General features: G+C 66.8%; 1 protein-coding gene across 1 annotated transcript in view; it reads left to right on the top strand.

Annotated features, from left to right (window-relative positions):
- The first annotated feature begins 2,249 nt into the window (after positions 1 to 2,249).
- The window catches only part of KIF26A (kinesin family member 26A), a 38,006-nt gene continuing 14,941 nt past the window's right edge, over positions 2,250 to 25,314 (top strand). The window contains exons 1-4 of the mRNA XM_012647053.1: positions 2,250 to 2,291; positions 2,602 to 2,847; positions 14,799 to 15,251; positions 21,152 to 21,342. Of these exons, the coding sequence (XP_012502507.1) occupies positions 2,250 to 2,291; positions 2,602 to 2,847; positions 14,799 to 15,251; positions 21,152 to 21,342 (932 nt within the window). The remainder of the gene's footprint in view (positions 2,292 to 2,601; positions 2,848 to 14,798; positions 15,252 to 21,151; positions 21,343 to 25,314) is intronic.

The following is a 25,314-nucleotide window of genomic DNA, read 5'->3' as shown; positions in this document are numbered from 1 at the left end:
CTCCTCCATGGCGCTGCCCCGGCCGCCCGAGCCGCCCCGCGGCGCGCCCCGCAAGGCTCCCAGCCTGCTGGAGATGGGGGCGCTCTGCCTGGACTCGGAGATCATCCTGGGCTTCACCAGCCACCTCCTGCGGCGGCGAGGCAAGGTGAGGGCCGGCGGCCGGCTGGCGGCGGAGGCGCTGTCCCGCGACTTTGCGGCGCGGCTCTCGCGGCTCGGGGGTGCGGCGCCGGGAAGGCGGCAGCAGGTCCTGAGCCGAGTCCCGCAGCCAGGCCGGGACTCGCTGCCGCACTTTCCCCCGTTAGCGCTGCCGCATCTCACTGTCCCCTCAGGCTGCGACCTGGCCGGACCGATTCGGACCGGGGCGTTCTGTCAGGGCGGAGAGCGCCGCGCTGGGACTCCGGGTCGCACCTGGAGCCTTACTAGGCTGGGCGAGGGCGAGGGCTGACCCTGAGCCCCTGAGGTGACTCCAGCCCCTCGTGCACCTCTGGGCTGCGCCGGGTGTGACTCGGCCCCTCCAGGAACCCGGTGCAGGGCGTGAGCTGGCGCTGCCCGAAGCGCCGAGCGGTGCGAGAGCTGAAGTTGCGGGCGTGGCTGGCCCTGGGCGCAGGACCAGGGCTCCTGGCGGCGGCGTGTTTCTGGGGGTGCGTGTGGGGAGTGTGCGCGTGGGGACGTAGGGTGCGTGAGCCGCGCTTCCCGGCCCCAGGTGTGTGTCCCAGAGCAGCTGAGCGGCGAAGGGCCGTGTTGTCTGCGGGCAATGAGGGTGGCAGTGGGGGAGACGGTGGGGCACTGGGGTGGCGTTAGGGGATACCCACATCCAGATGTGTTTTTTCGGGAAGCTGCGATGAGATGGGGAGGGGAAGAGCTTCTGGGCCCCCAGGCAGGTAGAAAGGGGCTGCAGGCTTTGGGGTAGCAGAGTGAGAGTGGGGAGCCCCTGCTGAGTTTATTTCTCACCCCCCCGTTTTCGAACCCCTCAGGCCATGAAAGACCCGGAAAGCCCGGAGGAGACCGTCCGCCCCACTTTCTTGGGGAGTGTGTGCGTGGCGGGGAGGGCTCTCCAAGGGAAAGGGGGGTGGGCAAAACGTTAAGGGTCGCTTCGACGGCTCACGGGAGGCGGGAGGCCACTCTGGCCTTCGCCCAGGTCTCACGTGCGCGGGGAGCCAGCGGGGCGCTGCTCTGGCTGGCCCCTCCAGACCTCGGGTGCGCGTCTGGGTCGGGGCGCACGGCGCCCGGTCTCCGCAGCCTCGGAGCCGAGTGCGCGGCCCGCAGGGGGCGCTGGCGTCGCGGGAAGCCCGGGCCCGCGCTCTCAGAGCTCGACCTCGGGTTTCAGGCCGACGGGAACCCGGCCCTGAAGTCGCCCGTGGCTCCGTGTGGCGGCGACATTTGGGTCCCGGCTGGGGCGGGAGCAACTGGTCGCCGGGGAAGCGGGGCGACCTCCCAGCCGGAGACAAACAGGCAATTAATTCCGGAGCTGAGTCCCCATCTGCCAGCCCTGCCGACAACAGGTCCCGCGCGCCCGCAGGGCCTCCCCGCTCTCGGCGGCGCGGCGCGCGCCCGCTTTCCCACTTCGGGGCACGCGCGCCGCGGACACGCCAAGACACATACTCGGCCCAGGCCGCAGCGACACTCACCCACGCGCGACAGGTAGACCCCAAGGGTGGCCAGAGACACGCAGAGTGCGCTGGATTTGCTGGCAAAAGCGCCTGGAGTCTGGGGGCCGAGTCCAGCCTCCTCGTCCCACCTCTCTGCGCGACTTGGCAAGACCTTCCCCTCTGCGGCCTCGGTCTTCCCGCCTGTAAAGTGACGAGGGGGTCGGTCCTCCCTCGAGACGTGCAGACCCAGTGTCCCCGGAGCAGAGCCGGAGGCGCATGCGCGCGCTAACTTGCGTCTCCCCGCGGCCCCCAGCCCCTCCTCCAGGCAGGGACTCACCTAACAGGTTGGGGTCCTTGGAGTGGGAGGGGCCGCGCGGGGAAGCAGGGCCCCCTGGCCCCACTCGCCGCCGGGCACCGGGCCAGGGAGGGGCGGCCCTCCCGGCCCCGCCCCCCGCCCGCCCCAGCCCCGCCCCGGCCCCGCCCCGGCTCCAGAGCGCGCCCGCCGCGGCCACCGCGCGCTCCGCCACTCGGGGGCCCAGCCAACTTCCGAGCGACCGGCCGGGCCATGGGGCGCCCCCGGGCCGGATCACGGAGCCGCGGCGCCCCGGGAGCGCCAGCGTAGCCCCGGAGCGCCCGCCTGGCCCTCCCTGCGCCCGGGCCATGGGCGGCCGCGGCGCCCCCTTGTGTGCAGCGCAGCCCGCGGTACGCGCGGCCGGGCCTGGAGAGGGAGGTGGGCGGCGGGGCCCGCGGGCACTCGCGGCACAGAGCCCGGGACGCGAAGATGCTGGCGGAGTGCGCGGGCCTTGAGCAGCGCGCCACGCGGCTCCGGGCCTTCTCGTGGTGGGGGGACTCACACCCGAGACCTCCGGGGGCGTTGGGAGAGGTGCTCGTCAGGTTCGCACCCAGTGCTCCTAACTTTGGTGAGAGCGTCACTCGGGGGGGCCCGGTGCGCTGAGGTCTGGAGTTCCAGGCGGCCCGGCTCACTGTTCCCTTCCGCCTCCACTGCCCGCAGGTGGCCGAGGGCGGCCTGACCCGCGATCCGCTGCCGCTGCTGGAGGTGCCCCCCCGCAAGAGGCTGCCCGCCGGGCCCGACCAGGACCCATGTGGCAGCCGCCCTGCGCCCGAGGGCGCCGGGGCCGGCGCGGAGCAGGGCCACTCGGCCGGTGGAGGCGGCTGGTGCCGCCACTGCCACACGAAGCTCGTGGAGCTCAAGCGACAGGCGTGGAAGCTGGTCAGCGGGCCCGGGACTCCCCTTCGGGTAAGTGGCACTTTCTCAGGATGGCCCCTCTGGCAGGGCCACGCTGGAACTTGGTAGACCTGGGGCGGAGAGGGAGGCAGGGGTCCACTCCTGCCTGCTGCGTGTTCCACGGTTTTCAGCTAGGCTCTTCCCCTCTGTGGACCTCAGTTTCCCCGTCTGTAACGGTGTGTGAGAGTGTGGGCAGCTCATCCTAAGGGAGCTCTAATGAGAGACGGGAGGCGGTTGGGCTGGTGTTTCCCCCCTAGCGCAGATGTCCCCCAGCTGGAGCCACACATCTGTGTTTGGGAGGGGGAAGGGGAGAGCGGGATGGCAGGGACTCCACCCAGGGTGGGGCAGCTGGCGCCTGCCAGCAGTAAGAGGTTACTTGGTGTGTTGTCACCCTTGGGGCACCTGGGCCCCCAGCCAGCTGTCTGGGCTGCCCCCCAGCAGCTGCCCCTCTGCCAGCATCGTGGGTAAAAACTATGGTCCCACGCGTCCTGGGGCCACCATGGGCAGTGGCCACCCATCTGGGAATGGAGTTGCTGGGCCTCCAGGCTCCCCAGGCCCCAGCCCAGCTGGCAGGTGCTTGCCAAGGAGAGGCCTCTACTGGGTTTTCGAGCCAATGGGCTTGCCCCAGTCTTGGAAGGAGCAGGGACCATTGTTCCAGGGAACAATGCTCCGTGGAAGTTTGCAAAGGCTGGGGAGGTGGGGGTCCCCAGAGGAAGCCCGCCTGCCTGACCTTCAGTCTTTTTGAAAGAGTTCCTGGGAAGTCCACATAATCCCATTGAATCTAAATATAGTTCTCCAGGGAAGGCTGTGTGGGCTGGGGGTGGGTGCGACCCTGGGCTCCCTGTCTGGGCCTGGCAGGGTGGGCAGGGTGGGTCTGGTCTCTGTCTCAGGCCCCCTGTCCCGGCCCTGGGTGGCCTTCCCTAGGGGTGGAGGCGCTTCGGCCTCCCTCGGTGGCCTGTCCCGGGGTGGGGCTGCAGCCTTGGCCGCGCTGTGCCCGGACGGCCTGTATCTAGTTTAAAAGGTGGCAGAGGACCTGTGAGGGCCCCGGAGAGAGGGTAATTTGGACCAGATCTGAGGGCCGTCTTGCTACCCCATTACGGGGAACAGGACAGAGACAGGAGGGCTGTTTGGGACTGAGCTGGTCTGCCCACCCTAGGGGCCTTGCCTGGTGATGCTGCCAGCCTCCGGGCCAAGTGCTGGCCTGGGCCGGCTGAGGGCGCAGGGGCTGGCTGGTGGCAGGGGGCCAGGGGTCCCACTGGAGAGAGCTGCGGTCACACAGTCCCCAGTCGATTCGGGGTTCCTCATTTAGGGGACTCAGTTGTCCGTTCCTGCAGACGGCTCATCAGGGAAGCCCCTGACCACCCATAGCTGGCCTTCCTGAATTTGACCTTTGACACCAGCTTCTCCCGTCAGTGCCAGGTGGGGGCTCACCCCTCCCTGGCCGGCCCTGGGGCGCAGTGGCCTGGGGCGTGGGCCAGGGCTCTGTTCTGCTCTGGTGCCCTGTCTCCTGCCTTGTCAGATGGGAGTGGCTGTTCTGGGGGTGCTGTGCCGGTTTGGGGGTGCTGTGCCTGAGGGAGGGAAGGCTCCAGGGTCCTTTGTTTCTGCAGAAGGAGGGAAAGCCACAGGGCACGGAGGCTGCCCCTGAGGCCCCGGGACCTGCCCCTGAGGCCCCAGGACCTTGCTGGGTGCCTTTGTCCCATTACCTGCGTGGGCCTGTCGCCCTGGCTGTCTTGTCGGGGAGCTTCTTTCAGGGCAGGGAGGGGGCAGCAGCCAGGAGGGGACGATATAGGGGCTTCTGCTCGTGGGCTGGGCAGGAGATCTCTGTGGGGCGGCTGAGGGGCCTCGTCGTGACTGGCTAGGTGAGCTCCCTGCAGGGGTTCCTGGGACTCTTGCCCACTGTCCAAGGGCTCTGGGCTCTGCTCTCCAAGGCCGGTGTGACACCGGGATTTTACAGTTGGTGTCTGTTCCTTATTTTTTATCATGGGGAGATGAGCTTCCCGGAAGACAGCACTTTACAGTTTACCGAGAACTTTACCTGCATCTCTCTTGCTTACACTTGGATCCTTGGAGGCCCAGAGAAGGGGGGTGGCTTGCTGGGCTCCCAGAGCTGGGCCTGGGATGGAGCTGGCCCTGCCTGGCCGTTAGAGGCGTGGCCTCGTGGCTCCCTGCCTATCTCAGCTGGGAAGGTCAAGGGCCAGCCTGGTGGGGTCACCCTGAACTTGTTGCTCCTTAAGCCAGTCCATGATCACCCCACACTCTGGCCCCAGGGTCCCTGCCAGGGCTCGTCCCCAGCTGGCCCTTTACCCTCTGAGGCCAGTGGACAGCTCTCCACTGTGGGACCTTGGGCAGGCTTCCTCCGCTGTGACATGGGACTGTCTGCGTACCCGTTTCACAAGTACGCGGGGCAGTGCCCAGGATGGGGTGCGCTGGCACACCTCCGCCATGGCTGCGGCTGTTTGCTGAGCTGGGCTTGAGAGTCACGCAGTGCCTGGGTCTGGGGGTGCAGCGTGAGGCAGTGGGAGCCCCACTGGCCACCAGCAGCCTGTGCGTAAGGCCTGCCTTTGCCTTGCCACCACGTGTGCTCGTCGCCCTGAACCTGCCTCGGTTTCCTTGTGCTGGCAGTGAGGGTGAGACCGTGACCCCCATCCCCGTGGGGTGGACAGGACCATTCTCCACCCCTTTCTGCGCCCCAGTGCCCCGTCTGGGGGCGTAGGTGAGGGAATGTTTTCCTGCCCAGGTTGGAACCCTGCGAGATTGTCTTTCCTGATCTGAGAAAGACCCCTAACCCTAACCCTAACCCTAGATATTCGGTTGGCCCTGGGTGTGGAGGGGAGCCCCAAGGCTAGGGCCTCTGGGCCATGACCCCCTTGCCCCACATGGTGCCTCCCACACTGTGCCCCCTTCTCTGTGCTTGCCAGGTCCCCAGACCTTGTCTTCCTGGTGACTGCTTCAGGACTCCATGTGGCCTGGAGCCACGCCCTGTGGACCGGCCCCCTTGTCCCTGGAGCCCAGCTCCCCAGGCAGGAGGCCCTGCAGTTTCCCTGCTCTGGCCCCTGTGCCCCCTTCCCCGCCCCCCTGGCTTTGAGACGTCCCTGCAGGGCCGGGCCCCCAGGCCAAAGTTAGGTCCTTCCTCTTTCTGCCACACCTGAGGCCCCTCGTCCCTCTGTGCTCTGTGTCCTCCCCACCATGATGGACTGGTCACAGTGCCGGCAGACCTTCACCCCCACCCCGGTCCAGGGTGCCACTGCCCGGCGGCAGCGCTGCCAGGTCAGCCATGGGATCCAGGTCCCCTGGAAATGTTTGGGGAATGTGAGTGACTAGGCTGTTCCTTCACACCCCGCTCGCTGTGGTCACCCGAGGGCTGCTGGTCCTGGATTCCAGCTCTGTGTCCCCCAAAGTGACAGCCCCCGGGGTGGAAGACATCCCCCACAAGAACCCTTCCTTGTTCAAGTGGGGGCATGATCTGCCTGGGGATCCATCCAGCTGCTGCCCAGATGTGTCACTGGAAGTGGTGACTCCTCCGGAGACCTTGTGACGTCTGAAGTGTCATGTCAATACTGGGGCTGAACTGACTGTCGCCCCCACGGGGGAAAGGCCACTTCTCACTGAGCTCCTGCGGAGTCTGTGCTCGTGCAGGCAGGGGCCACACCGCGCTGCTCCTGAGAGCTCCAGAACCGCTGCCGGCATCCCCTGCCCTCCCGCGAGCGCCAGGCGGGACAAGGCCCAGGCTACCCGGGAGACTGTGGCTCTGGGCTGTCACCCTGCACGCAGCTCCGGGTGCCGTGCCCTGGCTCGGGGTGCCTGTGTGCAGGGAGCTGGCTGTCGTGGGTCGGAGGCCCCGTGGCCCCATGAGCGTCTGTTTCTCCTGTTTCGTGGGTGTGTCTGTGTTCCTCTCTCGTTTGACTGGGAGTGGGTGTGGGCGGTTCAGCCCCCTGGATGGGTGGAGGCGTGCTGTCTCCACGGCCCCCAGCTCTGGTCACACCATCATTTTGGGGTCCTGGGTCTGTCGCCTCCAAATCGACTGTGGTTGTGGGAGGGCAGAGGCCGAGCCCAACTTGTCTGATGGTGGAAGTTTGCCACCTGGAGTCAGAGTCCCTGGACCCCCAGGCTCATGGCTGCCACCCCCGACTCTCTTCGAAGCCTGGCCTGGGCTCCACCCAAGGCTGGGGCCACCTCCGTGCCAGGGCAGCAGTGTCTGCCATGGGGCTCTGCAGGCTGGCGCACCTGGCGTCCGCAGTGCTCCCAGCTGAGCAGGTGTCAGCAGGCTTCAGTGGCAGCCAGGGGACGTGCGCCAGGGGCTGCCGGGCAGCCTCCCAGCTGGCACGGCATGACTCAGCCGGGAAGGGATCTGTTCTGCAGCTGGAGTCTGTGGGGCTCGGAGGCTCTCAGGTCACTCTGGGGGATGGAGCTTGGGCGGGGGGAGGAGGCCTGGTCAGGCCCAGTGTCACCGTCCAGCCCTGAGACCGGGGCTGGCTCCCTCCTCCCCGAGTGTACGGTGGTCTCCTGGGGTCTCCTGCGGCTCAGTGTGTGGTGGGATGAGGCCTGCCCTTGTGCCCGTCACATCTTTTTTTGCTGGTCTGGGGTTTCAGGGATTGAGGGTGGGATCTGAGCTCTAGGGGCGGGAACCACTGCCCTGCGACCATCCTCCAGGAGCAGAGAGGGAGTGCTGGCCACCGGCAGGGAGCAGGCGCCGCGCTGTCCTGGGCACAAGCTTTGAGTCTTAGGGGACAGGCTCGCTCCGGGGAGTCTGGCTGTGGGCAGACGGGGGGCTGGGCAGGGACGGGAGTTGTGGTTGGGGGCCTCACTGCCTCTCTGCTGAGAGGTGGAGGACAGGGAAGGAGGGGACTGCAGGTCACCCCCAAACCTTGAGCTGCTCAGAGTCGTGCTGAGGGTTGTGGTGATTCGGGGTGGGTTAAGGCAATGGGTCCCTCGAGTGTCCTGGAAGGATCTCATATCTGGGAGCCAGAGGAGCAAGTTCTTGTCTTAAATAACAAGGAAAGTCTAATTCCCATTTTCCTTTGCCTGCTAGGAAGCTCACAGTAAACCTATTCAGCTCTGGACAACCACATGGGACTTTTTTTATGTCTCTTATGGGAACTGTTCATTCCTTTTTGTTCTAGTTGTGGCTGTCTCTGGTTGCATGGTTTTGTTTTTCACTTATAACGTATAGTTCCTGGAAGCCACCACACAATCTTTGTGCAAGTCAGTGCTGGCTATGAGTAAATAGAATAAAAATGGATTAATTGTGGCCTCAGTGTGTCTGGCCTGAGTCTGCTCACGTGACTATTGAGGTTGGGCTGTCCCCTGTGGGTTCCTGGTGGCGGTCAGGCGGGGTGGTCTAGTCTCCCGGAGGCCCGGGGCCAAGGAACGGCTACTCCCTCGTCTGCCTCTGAGCTCCGAGCTCTGGGTTCTCCCTTCCCTCTGGGATGAACGCTGTGTCCGACACTTTCCTGGGCAGGAGCCAGAGACCGCCACCACCTCCTGTGGCCAGGTCACTCCTTTCGGGCCTCAGTTTCCCCACCCGTGAACAGGGTCCCTGGGGCTGGATTGTCACTCTTGCTCCTCCTGGGGTTAAGGGCACTTTTGCCTCCTCGCCACGTTGCCATGGTTTATAGACGGGCAGGCTCCGGCCTCAGCTGCCCTCCAGGGTGTGACTTCCAGGCAGGAGCCCGTGGGGCTGCGGTGGCCCGAGGCTGTCCGCAGGGCCCCTGGTCCTGGCCCTCTGGCACATCCCACGCTGCGGCCGTGGGGGCGGGACGGGGCTGGCGGTGTGTGGTCCTGCCCGGCGGGCGCTGGCTGCCCTGCGCCTGCTGTGTCCGCCCTCGGATGGATGCCTTTACTTGCCTTGTGCGTCAGCCTCTGACCCTGTGTGACAGATGCCGGCCCGAGCTGTGGCCTCTGTTTCCGGGTGGAGCTTGTGGTGCTGGCCCTTGCCCAGTGCCCTGCTCCGGGACCCTCCCTAACCGCCCTGTCCCTGTCCTTCCTCACCCCTGACAGTGTGGTCCAGGGCCACGGCCCAGCGCTGCTTCCCAGTGGCCCCTGGACTCCCGCAACTGCCACGAACCGGCCTGTGCAAACCCTGGGGCTGGTCCTGAAGCCACCCTGGCTGGGCCACCTTGGGGTCTGCCCTCTGCCCAGCCACGAGGTCCTGCTCCTGTCCCCGGGCGCTCTCCTGTGCCCCGCACTTGCCTCCAGCTGGGGAAAGTGTCGGGCAACCTGCCTCCAACTTTCTTATCCCGGAGGGCTTCTCTTCCACCTTCTTCTCCCGAGGGTATGGCTCCCTAAAAGGGTGGCCAACCGGGATGTGGCAAAGGGTGAGGCTTGGGGACCCTGGAGTCACTGGGCCTGGGCTCAAACCCCAGCTCTGCTGCCCCAGCTGTGTGGTGTGGCCTGAGCAAGTGTCTCGGCTTCTCTGAGCCTCAGGGGACGTTCTCATGGTAGCCAGCCAGCAAGGTGGCCACCTGTGGGGGTGGGTGGCCCTGGGGCTCTGCCGGGAGGCCAGAGGGTGGACCCTGGGGCGGTGTGGGGGCCCACCCTGCCTGGCTCCCTTCTCCACTGGGAGATTGGAGTTGGGGAGTTGGCCTGGTCCTCCTGCCGGGCAGCGTCTGGCCTGGGCTTGGTGCCATGGGGCGGGCTGCCCCTGCGGGTGCCCGGAGGCCTGGCGAGGAGAGGGCCCTGGGGCGGTGGCAAGGCTGGTGGGTCCCTGTGCTGCCGCTGGTGTGCAGGGCCAGGGGAGTGGCGCTGGGCAGCGGGAGGTGGGGCCGGCTGCCAGCAGATCCTCTGCAGACTGTGTTCAGCTGTTCCCACGTGGCGGGAGGGCGGCGGGGGCCGCTGGGGAGTGAGTGACTTGCCCTGGGCTGCAAAGCCAGACCCAGCCTGGCATCTCCTTCTCCAGAGCCCTAAGCAGAGCGCCATGGCCTGGCCTAGTGGGCTCTGGAGAGGTGCCACGGGGACATCTGGGAGGGCCTCCTAGAGGTGGTGGCATTTGACCTCCCTTACAGTTAAACCCATGGAGATGAGACGGGGCAAGGGTCTCCGAGGGGTGGGAGCATCGACAGCTCTGAGCTGGGCAGCCTGGAGCCCACGTGGTGACAGTCGGGCTGCAGGGCGGAGACGAGGGGTGGGCGTGGGGGGGGCTCTGGAGGATGGGTTTGGAGTAGAGAGCGCTGGGCCCAGGCTGCTCCGGGAGGTCCTTTGCTGCAGGCTGCAGGCCAGGGTCCCGCCTGCGCCCTGGCCCTGGGCACTCTCGGCATCCATGTCAGAGGGGCGGGTGGTCCGGACAGACCTGTGACCCTCTTGTGCAGAGGTTTCCAGGGATCCACCAGGGACACCTGGGACCAGCTGGGGGAGGGGCCTGATCCGGATTCTGCGCTCGCCCCTTTGCAGCTGGGCCTCCTGGGCTCAGGGCCCTCCCAAGTGGCGCTGGTGAGCCCCACTGCGGCTCAGCGTTCGGGGCCTGTGCACCCCACCCTGGCAGTGAGACTCTGCTGCAGCCGTGAGGGTGCCTGCTGCCCTGTTGCTCAGATGGGGAAAGTGAGGTTCATGGGGCTCCATGCTTCGCCCAGTGGCCACGGCCTGCACCCAGATTTGGATTGAGCGTCCGGGTGACCCCCAAGCACACCGAGCCTGCCTCTGAGTGGTGGGGTTCCAGTGAGCCTGCCCCCTGCACCCCCAGCTGGGGTCATCCTTGCCCCCTTGGCCTGAGCCTCTGGGGCCCCAGCACCCTGGCCGTGGCCTTGGGTGGACAACAGGGGAGGCCATTGAGGGGAGTAGGGTCTCAATGAGCTGGTCTGTGCCCGAGCCGTCCAGCTGGGCTGGTACCTGGCACGGGGCCCGGGGACGGCGTGCCAGTCAGCGCTGGGTGGGCTGGGCTGTGCATCCACTCCCCACCCCCGCCAGAGGCGCAAGGCCTAGGGGGCTGGGCCCTAGGAGCTGCCGACCCCTGGGGTGGGAATGGTCCCCAGGGTCCTGGCAGGCAGACCAGGGAGGGTCCGGGCCTTTCGTGAGGTGCCCGGCCGGGTGGGAGGGGTGCTGAGGTGGGGCCGCCAGTTTCCAGGCTGGAAAATCGAGGCCCCTGCTCCTCGCCCCCACCCCACCCTGGCCTGGCTGCGCGACCGGGGAGGGTCCTTGACAGCAGGACCCGCGAGGGCAGCCGCCTGGCCCAGCAGCTGGGAGTCCCTTCCTGGACCTGTTGTCAACTCCGGAAACGGTGGCTGCGCAGGGTCACAGCCCAGCACGCTTTGTTGGGAAGGAAAGGGAGGGCGGGGTATGGGGCCGTGCCGGCGGGGTCCCCACGCTCATGCCTGACCTGTGGTGGGACAGGGAGGGACCCTGGGCCTTGGGGCCTCTTCCAGGCCTTGTTTGCCCTCCCAGAGGCCATGCCAGTGGGTGCTGGGGCCCCCTTTGTGGAGTCGGGGTGACAGGGGCTCAGAGAGGGTCTCACACAGCCCAGGTCTGGGCACCTGAGCATGTGGCTCCTCTGAACTGGGGCCAGGACCCCTCCCCTCGCCTCTCCCCCAGTGGTCCCAGCGGGGGTGGCCTGGTCACTCCTGTCTGTCCCGTGGGCAGTGGCTCTGGAGCTGCGAGTCTCCTTTCCTGGTGGTGACGATGGAGCGGTTGTCCCGGTAAAGTCCCGCTGGGCCTCCCGCTCGGGAGAAAATGGAAGGATTACTTACGGCAACTCGGAGACCCCAGAAACAAAATAAAACACGAAGTCACCATTTTCAAGTAGGGGGAGGCCCCCTAAAACCCGGGCATGTGATGGGTGGGCTGTGCATACGGCTAAATTGAATCAAATGAAGAAAAATATTTTGCAAATGCAAGTAAAATATCTGTTTAATTAGACCATAGGAGGAAATTAAAAGTAATATTTTGCAGTGGGGTAATTACCGTCTTCCCGAAGGCACTGGGCCGCAGAGGGGTGGATGACAGGCAGGCCTGGTGGCTGAGGCTTTCAGGCTTCAAGTTTCTGAAAGTGGGGCCCAGCGCTGTGAGGTGGTGGCCCAGGCTGCCCCACCCGCGCCCCCTCCCAAGGCGCAGGAAGTGGGAACAGGGCTGTTGTCCCGGCCGCCAAGTGGGGGGCAGGGCTGCGGGCTGGGCGGCCTTTGTCTCTCTGCAGCTCAGGGAGCGTCCGGTGGTCTGGAAGACCCTCGCCCCCACCTTCCCTGGGAGTGGCCAGTACCAGCTCTCGGGGACAAGGGCTGGGCCAGAGGCTGGGTGGCGGCGCTGGGCTGTCCTCCAGTCTTAGCCCCGCACCCCCGCACCGTGCCGGGCCCCAGGCCAGCCCGGCAGACAGGTGGTCTCGGGGGCCCCCGGAGCGGGGCGTGTGGTGAGGGTCCTGGCTTCTCGGTGGTTCTGTTTCTGCTGGAGCAGCTGAGCCCAGCCAGGCCGTGTGTGAGGCCCAGGGCCAGGGATGGGGCTTTCGGCCCACTCAGAGTCGCTGCTGTGTTGCCCCAGGCAGGTGTCTCCTCCTAGCCGGCCTCCGCCTGTCTTGGGTGTGTGACCTGGTTGGAGGGACAGCCCTGCCCTGTGCAGGGGCTGGTCCCGGGGCGTAGGGCCTGGGCCTCCCAGTGCCCCCCACGGAGTTGGCCAGCCAGAGGCCGGGCGGTGACAATTCCCCCATGTGCCCGGCTGCCTGTCCTTGGGAGGGAAGCTTGGCCCAAGGAGGGCCTGTGGGCAGCCTCCGGGGTACTTGCTTGTGGAGGGGCTTGAGGCGCCCGAGCAGCCGCTGGGCGTTGGGGCCCTGGTGGGGTGCCGGGGGCCGAGTGGTGGCCGGGCAGCCTTGGGCTGTCTCCCCAGTGGGGGCCTGAGCTTGCTGGGCTCCTCCCCGGGGCTGTGATGCTGGTGCCCCGTGCCCGGATGGGGCAGGGGCCTCCCTGGCAGTGGCTGTCCTCCTTCCTGATAGCCCAGCTGCGTGGGGGCCGGGGCAGGGCACGGGGCCGGGGCTGTCTTTCCCTCCTGCCCTCTGCACGGCCACGGGTGGGGACCATGTGTGCTCAGCTCAGTCAGGGCTCCCTCCCCTCCCCTTCCCTCCACTCCCCTCCCTTGCTCTTCCCTCTGCTTCTCCCCCTGCCGCCTGCTGTGTGGGTGTGGGGGCGACAGAGTGGGCTCCCCCAGAGGCCTGAGGTCCAGGAGACAGGCAGAGACCTCCTGGCCTGTCCAGAGGCTCTAGAATGAGGGCTGAGGCCAGAGCTGGGGACTGGGCTGCCTTTCAAGTGGGGTTAATGGCTCTAGCAGGGGGGACTTCCTTCACCTTCCCAGCCACCCCCTGCTGCGTGGAGAATCAGTGTGATCAGAACTGGACTGGGAAACACAGGCCCCGTCTGCCCTTGGCCTGGGGCTGCGGGCTGAGGCTGGCCCCGATGGGTGGCCATGGCCCCCGAGAGGAAGTCTGGCCTCCAGGTGAGCAGAGTGGGGTTCCTGCACGCTGGTCTCTGGGGGGCCTTCCTCCCGCTCTGCGGGGCCCCTTGGACTGGCCTCTGGCTTCCCGCAGGGCTGCAGGAGGGAGGGGCCTCGGCTACCGGGACTAGGCTGGAGAAAATCCAGGCCTTCCGGAGTGGCACGGCTCAGGCAGCTGGGCCTGCAGGGGCCACTGGTTCACGGTGACCTGGCCTGCCTGGGGCTGTGGGGTGGGGTAGTGCCGCCTAGTCAGGGAGTGGGGTGGTCCTGGGGATAAGGCGAGGTGACCGCCTGCTCATGCTGGGCGGGCCGTGACCCTTATAGCACTGGCCACCCTGGGCCACAGCTGTGACCACGGCGGGCCTCCTGGGCCCCTGTGCACAAGGCGCGGCAGCTGCAGGGCAGACTCAGGGCGTGTGGGGTGCATGAGACACCCCTGGTGTGATGGCCTCAGCTCCCGGTCTGAGACGTGGGCGTGCTTGAGGAGGCAGTGGTCCCTTTTGTGGCCAAGAGGGTGGCTTGGTTGGAGCCAGGCTTTGCCTGGAGTCCCTTTGAGTGGTGTGGCCAGCAGTCAGGGACCTGCCTGGGCTGGGGCAGGAGGAAGGCAGGGCTAGGCTGGTGCTACCTGCCCAGGCCAGGGCCCTGGGACTGAGGCTCACCCCTTGGGGAAGGGGCGCGGATGCCAAGGGGCTGGCCCGCTCCTCCAAGAGCAGTTCAAATGCTGCTCCTGGCTCAGACTATGACCTCTACAGAGTTGTCTTGGGGATGAGGCCATGGGAACAAGCCTCCTGGTGGTCTGCAGATCGACTCCTTCCTCCTCTGCTTTTGGAAGGCGTCACCTCCGCCAGGAAGTCCTCTCGGACTTTGAGGCCGGGGCAGGGCCGTCCTCGGGGTTTGCCTGGCTCCTGTTCTTAGCCGTCTCTGGACATCGGTCTCGTGGCTACAGAGACCCGTGTGTTTCCCAGTTCAGGGGAGTGGGGCCGGAGCAGTGGGGGGCAGCCCCTGGCAGCTCAGGCCCTGGGGAGCCTGTGTCCGCGCCTGGACCGCTCTGCTCAGGGGCTGGAGTGAGCGTTTCTTCGCGAGGCCTGACTTCTGTTGGTGCGTTTGCAGTAGCAGCAAATTTCATTTTCCTCCGATCCCCCAGGGCTGGAGACCCAGGAGACGCAGGGCGAGGGTCTTGCGCCCGGCCCCGCCTGAGCTCGTGCGAGTGAGGGAGGCCCGTGCCCTGGTGCAGATGTTGCTATTAACGGGGCCCCACTTCTCGCCAGCCTCCCAGGCCCCCATGACCCAGTGGCCTGTGCCGGGAGCTGCAGACCCGCCTTGTTAGCGGCAGCAGGGCTGTCCTGCCGGCCGGGCGGTGGGCAGTGCTCAAGGGCTCCGCCGGCCTCACTGTTAAGCTCCGATAATGATTTTCCCGCCGGGCTCACAGGGCTGAAAGTGTTCGGGTTTATTAATCAGTTATGGATGGCATGGCGGCCTCAGCGGGAGCTCGCAGCGCCGCCACGCAGGGCAGGGTGCGGTGGCGGGTCCCGGCGCTGACCGTCCTCTGTCCCTTTTGTCCTCAGGAGCCCTGCCTCTCTGCCCTGCTCCTCGACAAGCTCCCAGCGCCCGGGGTCCTGCCGGCGTGCCGCCCGGAGGCCGAGAGCCGCTGTGACGTCTGCGCCACGCACCTGCAGCAGCTCACGCGGGAGGCCCTGCACCTGCTGCAGGCCCCGGCCAGCCACGAGGACCCCGACACCCCCCGGGGAGGCCCTGGCCTCGCACCTGCCGGCCCCAGCGCCATGACCAGCCTCAGGGATGCTCCGGGACCGACGGGCCCTGCAGGGAAGCCGCCGGGACGAGCAGGGCCCGACAGGGCGAAGGCGCCGGCCTGGCCGCCTGGGCCCAGTGTCCAGGTGTCGGTGGCACCCGCGGGCCTCGGGGGGGCCCTGAGCACAGTCACCATCCAGGCCCAGCAGTGCCTGGAGGGCATGTGGAGCGTCTCCAGGGTCAACAGCTTCCTCCCGCCCGCGTGCCTGGTGAGTGCCTGTGCTGGGAGGCCTGTCTGGACCGGGGATGTGGGGTCCCCGACTCTCCTGAGTCCCCAGATCCCTCCTCGATGGTGCTGGGGGGCAGGGCCCTCCTGTGTCCCCAGGCGCGACTGTCGGGGACAGTGTTGGCCAGCCTTGCTTCTGAGACTGCGGTGACGCGGTGGCGGGCGGAGGGCCGGCCTGGGCACGGGGAGCGGTCCTCGCCAGGAGCCTGCTGGCCAGGCTTCCCCAGGGCCACGGCGCGGGTGACACAGACCTGCCAAGTGGACTGGTGGTAGCAGGCATCCAAACCAGCCCCACGGCAGGCCTGGCCTCTCCCAGGAGCTGCCTCTGTTTAGTTGACTGATTGGAGCCCCCAAACCTTCCCTGCCCACGGGACCCCAGAGAGCCCCAATGTGTGTCTGCGATTTCTCCCCAGCAGGACGTGGCCGCCCTGGAGCTGGCTCCGGACGCCCGTTCTTGGTGGGGCCTGGGCTGGTGTCAGCTCTGCGGCTGCTTTTCTGTGGGCTCTGGGGCTGTGCTGGTGGGGCTGTCTCTGCCCAGTACCCTCTGCCCCCGTCTTTCATCTGGGAGAAGGGCCGGGATGGGGCTCAGGACGGGGTGGGCTGGGTTCGAGACATGCAGGGCTCTGCGGTGTCCTCCCCAGAAGGGCACAGCCGGCTGCTCTGCCTGGGCCCTGCCTGATGTGGGGTCACCTCCTCCCCGGGGCACCGTGACCCGCGCAGCACCGTGCACACGTGGGGACTGAGGCTGAGGGTGCAGGGCCCGGCCACGCGTTTGCACCGGATCCTGCTCTCCCGGCAGACGGAGCCGGAAGGAAGGAAGGACCCTCCCAGCAGGGGGAACAGCTCATCGGAGGCCTGGAGGCCCTTGAGGCCAGGCTGGGGTGGGCGGGGGGCCGGGGACTGGGTGACTGTGTGGGGGAGCCCCTCTGCATCGCCGCACCCCCTGCCCTAGAACCTCTGGTGAACCCTGTTTCTGCTCAGGGCACATGGCAGTCCCACGGAGCCTGCGAGAGCTTCCTGGTGGCGGGGTCTCCCTCGGTCTCCGTGCCTGGTGGCGTTTCTAGGGGTGGACAGAGGTGCAGGGAGGACCCCACGGTCACCGAGACAAAGTCGTGTGCAAATCTCAATGCAGGCAGACCTCTGCCCCCACTTTCCGAGGCCGGAGAGATGGCACTGCCGCAACGTCACCCCCTCCAGTGTGGCCCAGGCTGAGGATCCTGTCCCACCTGGGCCGGTCCCTGTGACTGGCTGCTGCGGCCCGGCCTTCTGAGGCCACCTTGTCCTTGGGGTCGGGGTGCACGGGGACTCCCGGGAAGAGCTTCTGGACCCCGACTGGCCTTGCCCAGGTGTGACGGCTGCCCTGTGTGGCTCTGGCACCACACCCTTCTGTCTATCAACGTGCTGGCGAGGCCAAGAGTGGGGCTGGCTGGCTGTCATGTGTCCCCCGGTGCCTCCTGGCCCAAGAGGGGGTGCCCTGGGAGGGTGGGCTGCGGGCAGCGTTGAGGGAGGGCAGCAGGTGAGCCGGGCGGCTTCCTGGAGGAGGTGGCATCGGGCTGAACCTGGAGGGAAGGTCAGGTGACAGCCCGAGACCCAGATGGTGGGACAGAGGCTCCCTCCCCCCCGCCCCCCCGCCTGGCCTGGCAGTCCCCACTAGCCTGTGCACAGCCTGCGGCTGGCTGGAAACTCAGCACGGCCGGCGCACAGTAAGACGTGGGCATTGAGGCACCTCTCCCAGTTTTCCGTGGGCATTGATCATGTCCGGCGTGGCGGGAATGGATTTCTAATTAGACGACAGCCCCGGCAGTCGATAGGGAGATTATTAGAACCATAAATAGAACTTCAGGACTCAGACGAGGTGATTTCCCCTGAACCAGGGCAGCGATCATCAGAGTTGGCCCCGGAAAGTTAACGTTGCCTGTTAGATGCTAGAATTAAATTCTTCTGGGGAGACGTGCCACGCGTCTCTGCCACAGCCCGTCAGCCACCCCGGGCCCGGTGAGACTGTTGTAGGCTGGTGGGTGGGACCGGGCTGCTGTGGCCCCCTCTGTCCCAGGGTGTGCAGAGGAGGGGACTGGGCTTGGCCCCAGTGGGCGCTCTCGTCTCTGCCAAGGCCTGGCAGGGAGGCTGGAGAAGGCTGGCTGGGCCTGGCCAGAAGGCAGGTCCTTGGAGGGGGACGTGGGTGACCCAGGGCCCCCTGAAGCCACAGGCAGGGCCCCGGGACATTCTGGATACTGAGGCCAGGAGCCTGCCCTGGGGGCCCTGCGGGGTCTTGCCATGGGCACGGCTGTGCCGTAGAGGCCTGTGTCCGGATGGAGCAGCCCGGGCCAGCCGTGGCTGTAAGCGGAACCACGGTCACTTCGGTGCCCATGAGCGCAGAGCGCGGCCCCTTCCGGGTTGTTCCACGTGCTGAGTGTCCCGAGATGCTTCTGGGCCGTGGGAGCTGCCTGAAGGGTGGGTTGTTGCAGACCGCCAGGCAGAGGCGCCTCTGCCACTGCGAGGTGCGGAGGCCACCCACGGGAGCGGGGCTCTGAGCTGTCCCCACCTCCTGCTCTGAGAGCGCCGGACAGTGGCCGCAGGGGCCCCTTCCGCTCCCGTCCCGGCCCGCTTCCCCGGGGCCACCGGGGCCTGGGACATGCTGTGAACAACGGCTCATTTCACCCTCGCTGGCTGTCCCCACAGCAGGCTGGAAGCGGTGCAGTGGACACCCACGAGGGCAGCCCAGGGGGCGGCGAGGGGGACACAGGTGGGGCAGCAGAGCGCAGGGAGGGAGGGGAAGGGGGAGCTGTGCCTCAGGGCTGCTAGGCAGGATGGAGGGCTTCGTGGAGGAGGCGCTGCCGTGGCTTTGCATTTGGGGTGGGAGCTGAGGTCGTCTTGGCGGCAGCCGCGAGGAGCCAGGGCCGCTTTGTCCATGGCGGTCGAGTGGCTTCGCCTTGGAGGCTCCTGCCGCCCCTGTGCCAGGCTGAGAGGCTCTGGTGGGCGCCCCCTGTCCGCAGGGCTGTGGCTGGAGGCTGGGGGCTGGAGGGAGCCCTGGCTGGCCCCCACCTGGCTCTCTGAGGACGCCCTGGCTCCCCGCCCGAGGAGGGAGGGTGGATAGGGTGGTGCCCACTCCGCGGGTGGCAGCGAAGCTGCTTCTGTGGCACGGGGCAGGACTGGCCTTCATCGGGTAGAATTTTCCCAGCTTGGGGCTGTGCCCTGGAGCCCTCCGAGGGATGTGGCTGGGGCTTGGAGGGGGCAAGCCCGCCCCACTGAGGCTCCGGAGAGGGGCGCACGCCCCTGGACGATGGCGGTGCCTGCGCAGGGGTGAGACCGCATCTGCCAGATGAGGCTTGAGCCGTCCCGGCTGCTCCCAGCCCCGCCCTCCCTTGTGTCCCCACCTTTCAGCACAGAAGAGCACAGCGAGGGGTTTGGGGAGCTGGAATCTCACAGATGCGGAGTTCAGGTCTGGAGGGCTCCTGAGAGGGGTTAGTCTGGTGTTTCCTAAACTGAGTTCCACGGAACCCTGGTGTTCCTGGGGCCAGCAGGTGCTCCCTGCAGGCGTCGTGGGAGACCATCCCCTGTCCCCTGGGCGGAGACAGTGGGGCCCTCGGCCAGGGCGCGCCTCGGCCCCCGGGGTGGGTGCTGCCGCCTCACGCGCTGCTCTCTTCATGCTTTTCCTTTCGTTGCTGCTGTGGCGCCTCCATCGCATTTTCTGTTTGGCCGCCCGCCCCTCCCCGCGCCCCCTTTCTTCTCTCCCCGTGTTGTGGTCTTCCCTCTTGCCACCCCCTCTTCCCGCCCCTCCGGCTCTCGCTTTGCCAGACGGCTTCTTTTGGCATGCCCGGGCTCTGCTTCCGGCAGGAGCTGGCCGAGGCCGTCCCGGTGGATGGAGCTGTGTCGCGGCAGCTCGCGGGACGGCGGAGCCGAGGCACGTGCAGGACTCGCGAGACAGGTCAGTGCGGGCAGGCCTGGCCGGCCGCAGGTGCGTGCCGTCGCCGGGGGCCGGAGCATGGCGGCCGGCGGTGCAGAGGCTGGCATGAGATGGCGGGATGGCTTGGGGCTCTCTGGGAGAGGGTGGAGGGGGTGGGGGGCCAGGGTGCAGCGGCTCTGTCCCTGCTGTGAGCCCTCCAGCCTCCGTGCTCCTGTCTGGTGGGAGGCAGGGTGTCGTGGTGCCTCGTGGAACCGGGCGGTTGGGCCTGGCCTGGGACGCAGAGCGTGGGCCCCATGGTGGTGCCTTCGCAGGGCTGGCTGGAGCCTGTGGATAGCAGGCAGGCTGTGGGGGGTGCGCCCTACCCTGGCCTCCCCAGGAGCTCCTGGCCCGACTGCTGGCTGCCACGCCCAGCGGGTGCTGGCTCTGCTCTGGGGAGCTCAGGCCCTGTGGTCAACATCATAACTTTAAATTAGTTCTTTCCTGTACCACCGTGCTCAGGGAGGGAGTTTAGATCTTTCGTAGGAAACACATGTATTAAGGGATAAAAGAAAGGATACACATTCAAGGTGAGGGAGGGGCTTGGAGAGGGAGAGGGCTGGCCAGGCTGGGTTCTGAGGGATGTGCAGGAGTTCCTACCCTATAGGCAGGTGGCAGGGTGTGGTGTGCTGGCACAATGCCCGGTGAGCAGTTCCAGGTTCACCCTTCTGTTCCAGGTTCCAGGTTTGCCCTTTGATACCGACCTGTTCTTCCTGAAGCCCTGGAGGAGTGGCCAGTGCTCCAGGGGCCAGGAGGGCACTGGGCTTCCATCCAGCCTAAGGCTTGGTGCTCTCTGTGAACCTCCTTTTGCAGACAGGGTTCTGTTCCGTGTCCCAAGAGGGGTTTGGAAACTGGCACTGGCCTTGGGTTGGGCAGGGTGAGACTCTCCACTGTGGTGAGCAGGGAAGCTGCCCTGGGATGGCAGGGCCTCCTTCTGGAATGTTCCTCCTGGGGCCCAGGGTGGCTTGTTCTGCTGAAGTGCAATGCCTGGCCTCTGGCCCATGTCACCTGGGGGACCCTAAGGACATGGGCCCTCCATAGCAAGGCTGCCACCCTGGGCTCCCTAACCCCAGGGTCACCAGACCAGCTCAGGTCCTCACTGTGGGGCCCCCAGGCTTTGCCGCCTGGGCACGGGATCCCCAGGGGCTGTGGGAGCTCCGCGCCCCAGTGACCAGGCTGTGGGGCCCAGGGAGTCCTTACAAGGCTGGGAGCAGCGGGCCCTTGGGGAAGGGGGCCGGGCCTGGGGGTGGCTGGGCTGAGGCAGGCCACCTTCCCTGCCCTGAGGGTGCTGCGTCCCCACCCTGCCCAGGGCCAGGGCTGGCCTGGGGTCTGGGGCCCGGCGTGTGCACATAAACGTAACACACAGAAGCCACGTCTGAAGCGCAAGGGGTGCGTCCCAGGAGCATTTAATCACGTTTGTGCTTCGTTGTGAGGCTGTCTTCCTTTCTGGAATTTATCTTAGCTAATTAGTCAGAAATGCCAGGATAGTGTTTCAGATGCTGGGAGCGTCATCCATCATCACGCGTGGGCAGTCAGTGCTCCTGCCCAGGGTTTGCTGTGGCTTCCGTGTCTCCGGGTGCTCCCACGTGGCACGTGAGGGGCTGCGGGGTGCCGTGTCCGTGTGTCTCAAGCACCGTGGTCACTAGGGGAGCCTGGTGGGGGAGGGGCTGGAAAGCGTGGCACCTGGGCGCTGTCTGCGTCCGCCTCTGCCTCCGCGGCCCCGCTGGCGAGACCAGCCTTGCACCCGAGCTGGGGACGTGGGGCCCGGGTGAGGCCCTCCCCCGCTGGCCCTGTCTCCCAGCCCCGATTTCGGGGGCCTTCCCAGCCACAGCAGCTGGGTCCTGCCAGTGCGGGGGCCCAGGGAGTGTGCTGAGGCTCGCGCCGCTCCGGCTCCCCGGTGCCCACCCATCCGGCCCTCACTCCGACTCTCTCCTTCCCTCCAGGCCGAGGCGGCGGTGGCTGCAGTGGCGGTGGCAGACACGGTCCGAGACGGCCCCCCCACAGCGAGGCCCGATGGCCTGTTGAAGGCGTGGGGCCGTGGTGGGGGCTGCACGTCGGCCCTGGTCACCCCGGCTCTGGGCACCTCGGCGGGGGGCTCCACGGGCCCGTCAGCCGCGGCCTCCTTCTTCATAAGGTAGGTCCGGGGAGAACAGTGTGTGGGGGGCTGAGGGGCCCTCGGCTCCCAGCCCCTGGTGGCCCATGAGCTGTCCTGAGGGGACCCCTGGCCTCGCCTGCAGCTGAGCCGAGCCGGCGGGAGCTGGGTGGGCCGCGGCGCTGGGCAGCTCTGGCGGGGGCCCGCTCAGCCTCCCAGGACACCTGCAAGGACGGTGCTTGTCCCGTGGGTGTTGACGGAAGCGTCAAGTGGGGGCTTCTCGGCCCCCGGGCTCACTGCCGAGGAGGGGCTGTGTGGCCAGGGGCTGGGGCTGCCAGGCTGGGGCTCAGTCGCTGCCACTGCTGAGCTGTGCAATCTTGGGCAAATCCTTTGACCACTCTGTGCCTCGGTTTCCTCCCCTGCCACGTGGAGCTCGTCCTCGTAGGGTCGCTGCGAGCTGCAGCCAGCTAGTGTCCGTGAGGCGCCAAGAGCAGGGCTGGCCTGGAGTGGGAGGCTCCACCGTGGACACGAGGGGCCTGCCCTGGGCCTGCGGGGCAGCCCCCTCTGTCGGGGAGCACGGCGGGTGGGCCTGGGGCGGCAGGGGCTCGAGGGGTGTCCCTGAGTGATGGAAGAGGTCGGAGGGAGCCAGGGAGGGCGTCCTGGAGGGTGGGCTGCACCTAGGCCCCCTGAGCTCACAGCTGGTGGCTCCAGCTCCGCCAGGAGCCCGGCCATCCTGTGTCGGGGTGGCCGTGTCTGATGTCTCGGGGTTCTTGGGGTGCCTGGGGGTGTCTGGGGCCCATTGTGTGCCTCTCTGGGCCCGGCCTGGGGCTCTCCGGGCGCCAGGTCCTGGGATGCGGCTGGGGTGGAGGTGGGAGGCGAGCAGAGGGGTGGGGAGGAGGAGTGGTGTGGGGGCTGGGCGTGCCCTGGCCTTTCTCCCCCAGAGTCCCCCGCTCAGCCCCTCCCGCGGGCGCCTCCTGCTCCCCTCCTGCCGGGTGAGGGATGCGGATTACAGGATGTAATCTCGGTAATGAGCTGTAATGGCAGAACCAGCCGCGGGTCACTGTCCCATTAACAGCCCCTCGCGGGCGCTGATAAGCTTGTCGGCGAATCACCCGGGCGGGCGAATCACCCGGGCGGGCGCAGCAAGGAGGGCGCCTTATCAGCGCCGGTCCGGGGGGAACCGCGGCCTGATTGGGGAGTGACGGGGCATATGATTACTGCATTGTCGAGCGCGGCTGATGAACATGCCCCGCGTCGGAGCACAGTGGCCGCTGCATGTGACTAATGTGGCCTCAGCCGGCCTCCGCTGCCACCCCAATTAGGCGCCAAGAGCCCGGCTGGGACCCTCTGGGTGGGGGCTGGGGTCTCCCGAGTGCCAGCTGGCAGTCAGGGCGGCGCCCGGGCAGGGGGACAAATGGGACAGACGTCCTCACCGTCCCCAGTCCTGCTTTAAAAGGCCTCTGCCACCAGGCTTGGCGCATCCTCTGTGGCCACCTTGCTTGGGTCATGCTTGGCGGGAGGATGTGAAGGGCCTAGACTTTCTGAAAAGAAAGGACAGCTCCCGTGGCTGTGTCCGCAGGGCTCCTGGTGCCTGCGGAGGGACCCTGTCCCTGGGAAGTGCGGGTCCTGTCACCCCCGGGGCTGGCTCCTTAGCAACCGAGCCCAGCAGAGCGGGTGTGAGCAGTGCGGCTGCCTTTTGTCTGGGAGCTGGCCGCGCTGCTGACCTTGGCAAGTTACCATAGAGACGCCAGCACGGGCGCGACGGAGCGGGGGCGCTCGCTGCCTGCTGCCGTTACTGTTACTTCCACCTGTCGGACGTCTGCGTCCCAGTGGGGGATCCTGGCTTGGGCCCGTCAGAGGGCGTGACCTGCCCTGTGGGTGGCAGCCCTTGGCCATCAGGGTGCTCAGAGCGTGCCCGAGACTGTCCACTCCCCCGCTCTGTTGGGGGATGAGGCTCAGTGCCGGGAGGGAGACGATGGTGCTTCAGGCCCCTGCCCGGGGGGCCTGGGGCACGTGCCAGGCATATGTTCTGTGTTCCCACCCCCACCCAGGAGAGACCTGGAAGGCAGAGCTGACCCCAGCCCATGCCCTGCCCTGGGGAGGTTTCCAGGGTGTGGGTCGGGGGGCAGGTCTGTGGAGGCCTTTGGTGGCAGTGTGGATCCAGGCAGGGGCCAGAGTAGAGGGCACTGTGGTGCTGTGGGCCTCGGGGGTGGGCTTTGAGGGCTGAGTAGGAGTTTGGCAGGTGTTTGTTCAGCAGAGACAGGATGGGGGTCAGGAGTTTGGGTTCTCAAATCCTGTAGTCCTGGGGGTCTTGGCTCTGCAGCTGTCCCTGAGCACACTCCTGGGCCAGGCACTAGGGTGTCATCAATGCTCTGGGGGTGTAGAGTGCAGGGCTGAGCCTGGCGCTCTGCCCCGCCCCCAGGCGGGCCATGGAGGTCACACTGTAGTGGAGCTGGGAGGGCTGGCCGCCAGCGGGGATCTCAAGAGGCCCTGTGAGCACGTTTTCTCCAAAGGCTCTGGCAACCTCAGTGCCCTCCTTCCGGACCCGCTGCTTCCTCCTCACCGCCACCTCTCTGCCCTCTCCCCTCCCCTGCGAGGCCTCCGTCAGCTCTCCCCCACCCCGCCCTTCTGCCTTTGGGGATTCACCTCCCAGACCCCTGCGTCTGGATGTCTTATGAAGAGCCACTGGGAGGGGAGGCTCCCTGCCGGGCTCGGGCAAAGGGGACCTGCTGCACTCGCAGTCCTTGAGACCCCCCATTGCAGCCTCAGCGCAGCCCCGTGCCCAGGTCCCCGGACGGTCAGGCTGGCGCCCGGCAGAGGGGCAGGACAGGTGGGCACCGCCCGCAGGCTCCCAGAGGCTCTAGCTGGGGACTGGCCAGGGTGTCCTTCACCTGCCTCTTGGCCTCCAGATGAAAATCCTGGGTGACATGGAAAGTGCCAGCCCCAGCAGGCCCAGGAGTTCGGGTGCTGGCCTCAGGCCCCAGCTGCCTCCGGCCGGGGTCCAGGGCTCGCTTGACGGCTCTGCGGGACCCAGTGGGGTCCCCGATGGAGCAGACCCTGCGGTGGCAGGTCCCCGGGCTGGAGGGCGGGGCTGGTCCGCCAGCCTCCTCATCCTCACGGCCCAGTGGGTGCTCTGCGTTGGCCGCAACCAGCCCCGCTCGTGTCTCCTTGGGCAGTCAGGGCCTCGACGGCGACGCCAGCTGCCTGTGACATTCCCTGCTTGTTGGGAGCAGGTGATGTTTTTTGTAAAAAGGCAAAATATTTCCCTTTCTGTTTACTTGGGTCCATGACCAGGGCCAGCGAGCCCGGGAGACGTCTGTCGGCTCAGTCTTCCCGGGTCCTGCTCGCTCGCTCAGTCATTCGTTCACTCACTCACTCACTCACTCACTCATTCACTCACTCACTCATTCATTCACTCACTCACTCATTCATTCACTCACTCATTCACTCATTTGCTCACTCGCTCGCTCGCTAACTCATTCATTCAGTCACTCATTCACTTATTCATTCCCTTATTCATTCACTCACTCATTCACTCACTTGCTCACTCGCTCATTCACTCATTCATTCATTCATTCACCTACAGGCATGTTCTGAGCTCCCCTGTGAGCAAGGCCTGGCTTGGTGAATGTCTGTCCCCAGGCCTCCAGCTGGGGGACACAGCTGTATAAACTGGCACCTCAGGGTTCCTATAGCAGCAGGAGGCACGGGCTGTGGGGCCCAGCTTGGGGCATCAAGGCAGGCTGCCTGGAGGAGGTGTCGCCCAAGGATGGGGTGGGCTGCGTGTGCAGGTGATGTTCCTGCTTCTCTGAGCGTTCCTTTCAGAGCCGAACCACGGAGACCTGCGTACCGCACCCTGCCCCGCCTGGCACCGCAGTGGGTGTTCATGGTCCTGAGCCAGGCATCCTGTCTTCTTGTGGCCTGGGTGGGGCCCAGTGTGGCCCTGCCCTACTACCTCCACCCCCACTGCTCAGAAACCCTCGAGGGCAGGCCTGGTCCCCCAGGCCCCCGCAC

The sequence above is a fragment of the Propithecus coquereli genome, unplaced genomic scaffold (genome assembly GCF_000956105.1).
Source record: "Propithecus coquereli isolate 6110/MARCELLA unplaced genomic scaffold, Pcoq_1.0 Scaffold256, whole genome shotgun sequence".
In the NCBI taxonomy this organism is placed as follows: domain Eukaryota; kingdom Metazoa; phylum Chordata; class Mammalia; order Primates; family Indriidae; genus Propithecus; species Propithecus coquereli.
This window is presented reverse-complemented; position numbering and strand designations above follow the sequence as displayed.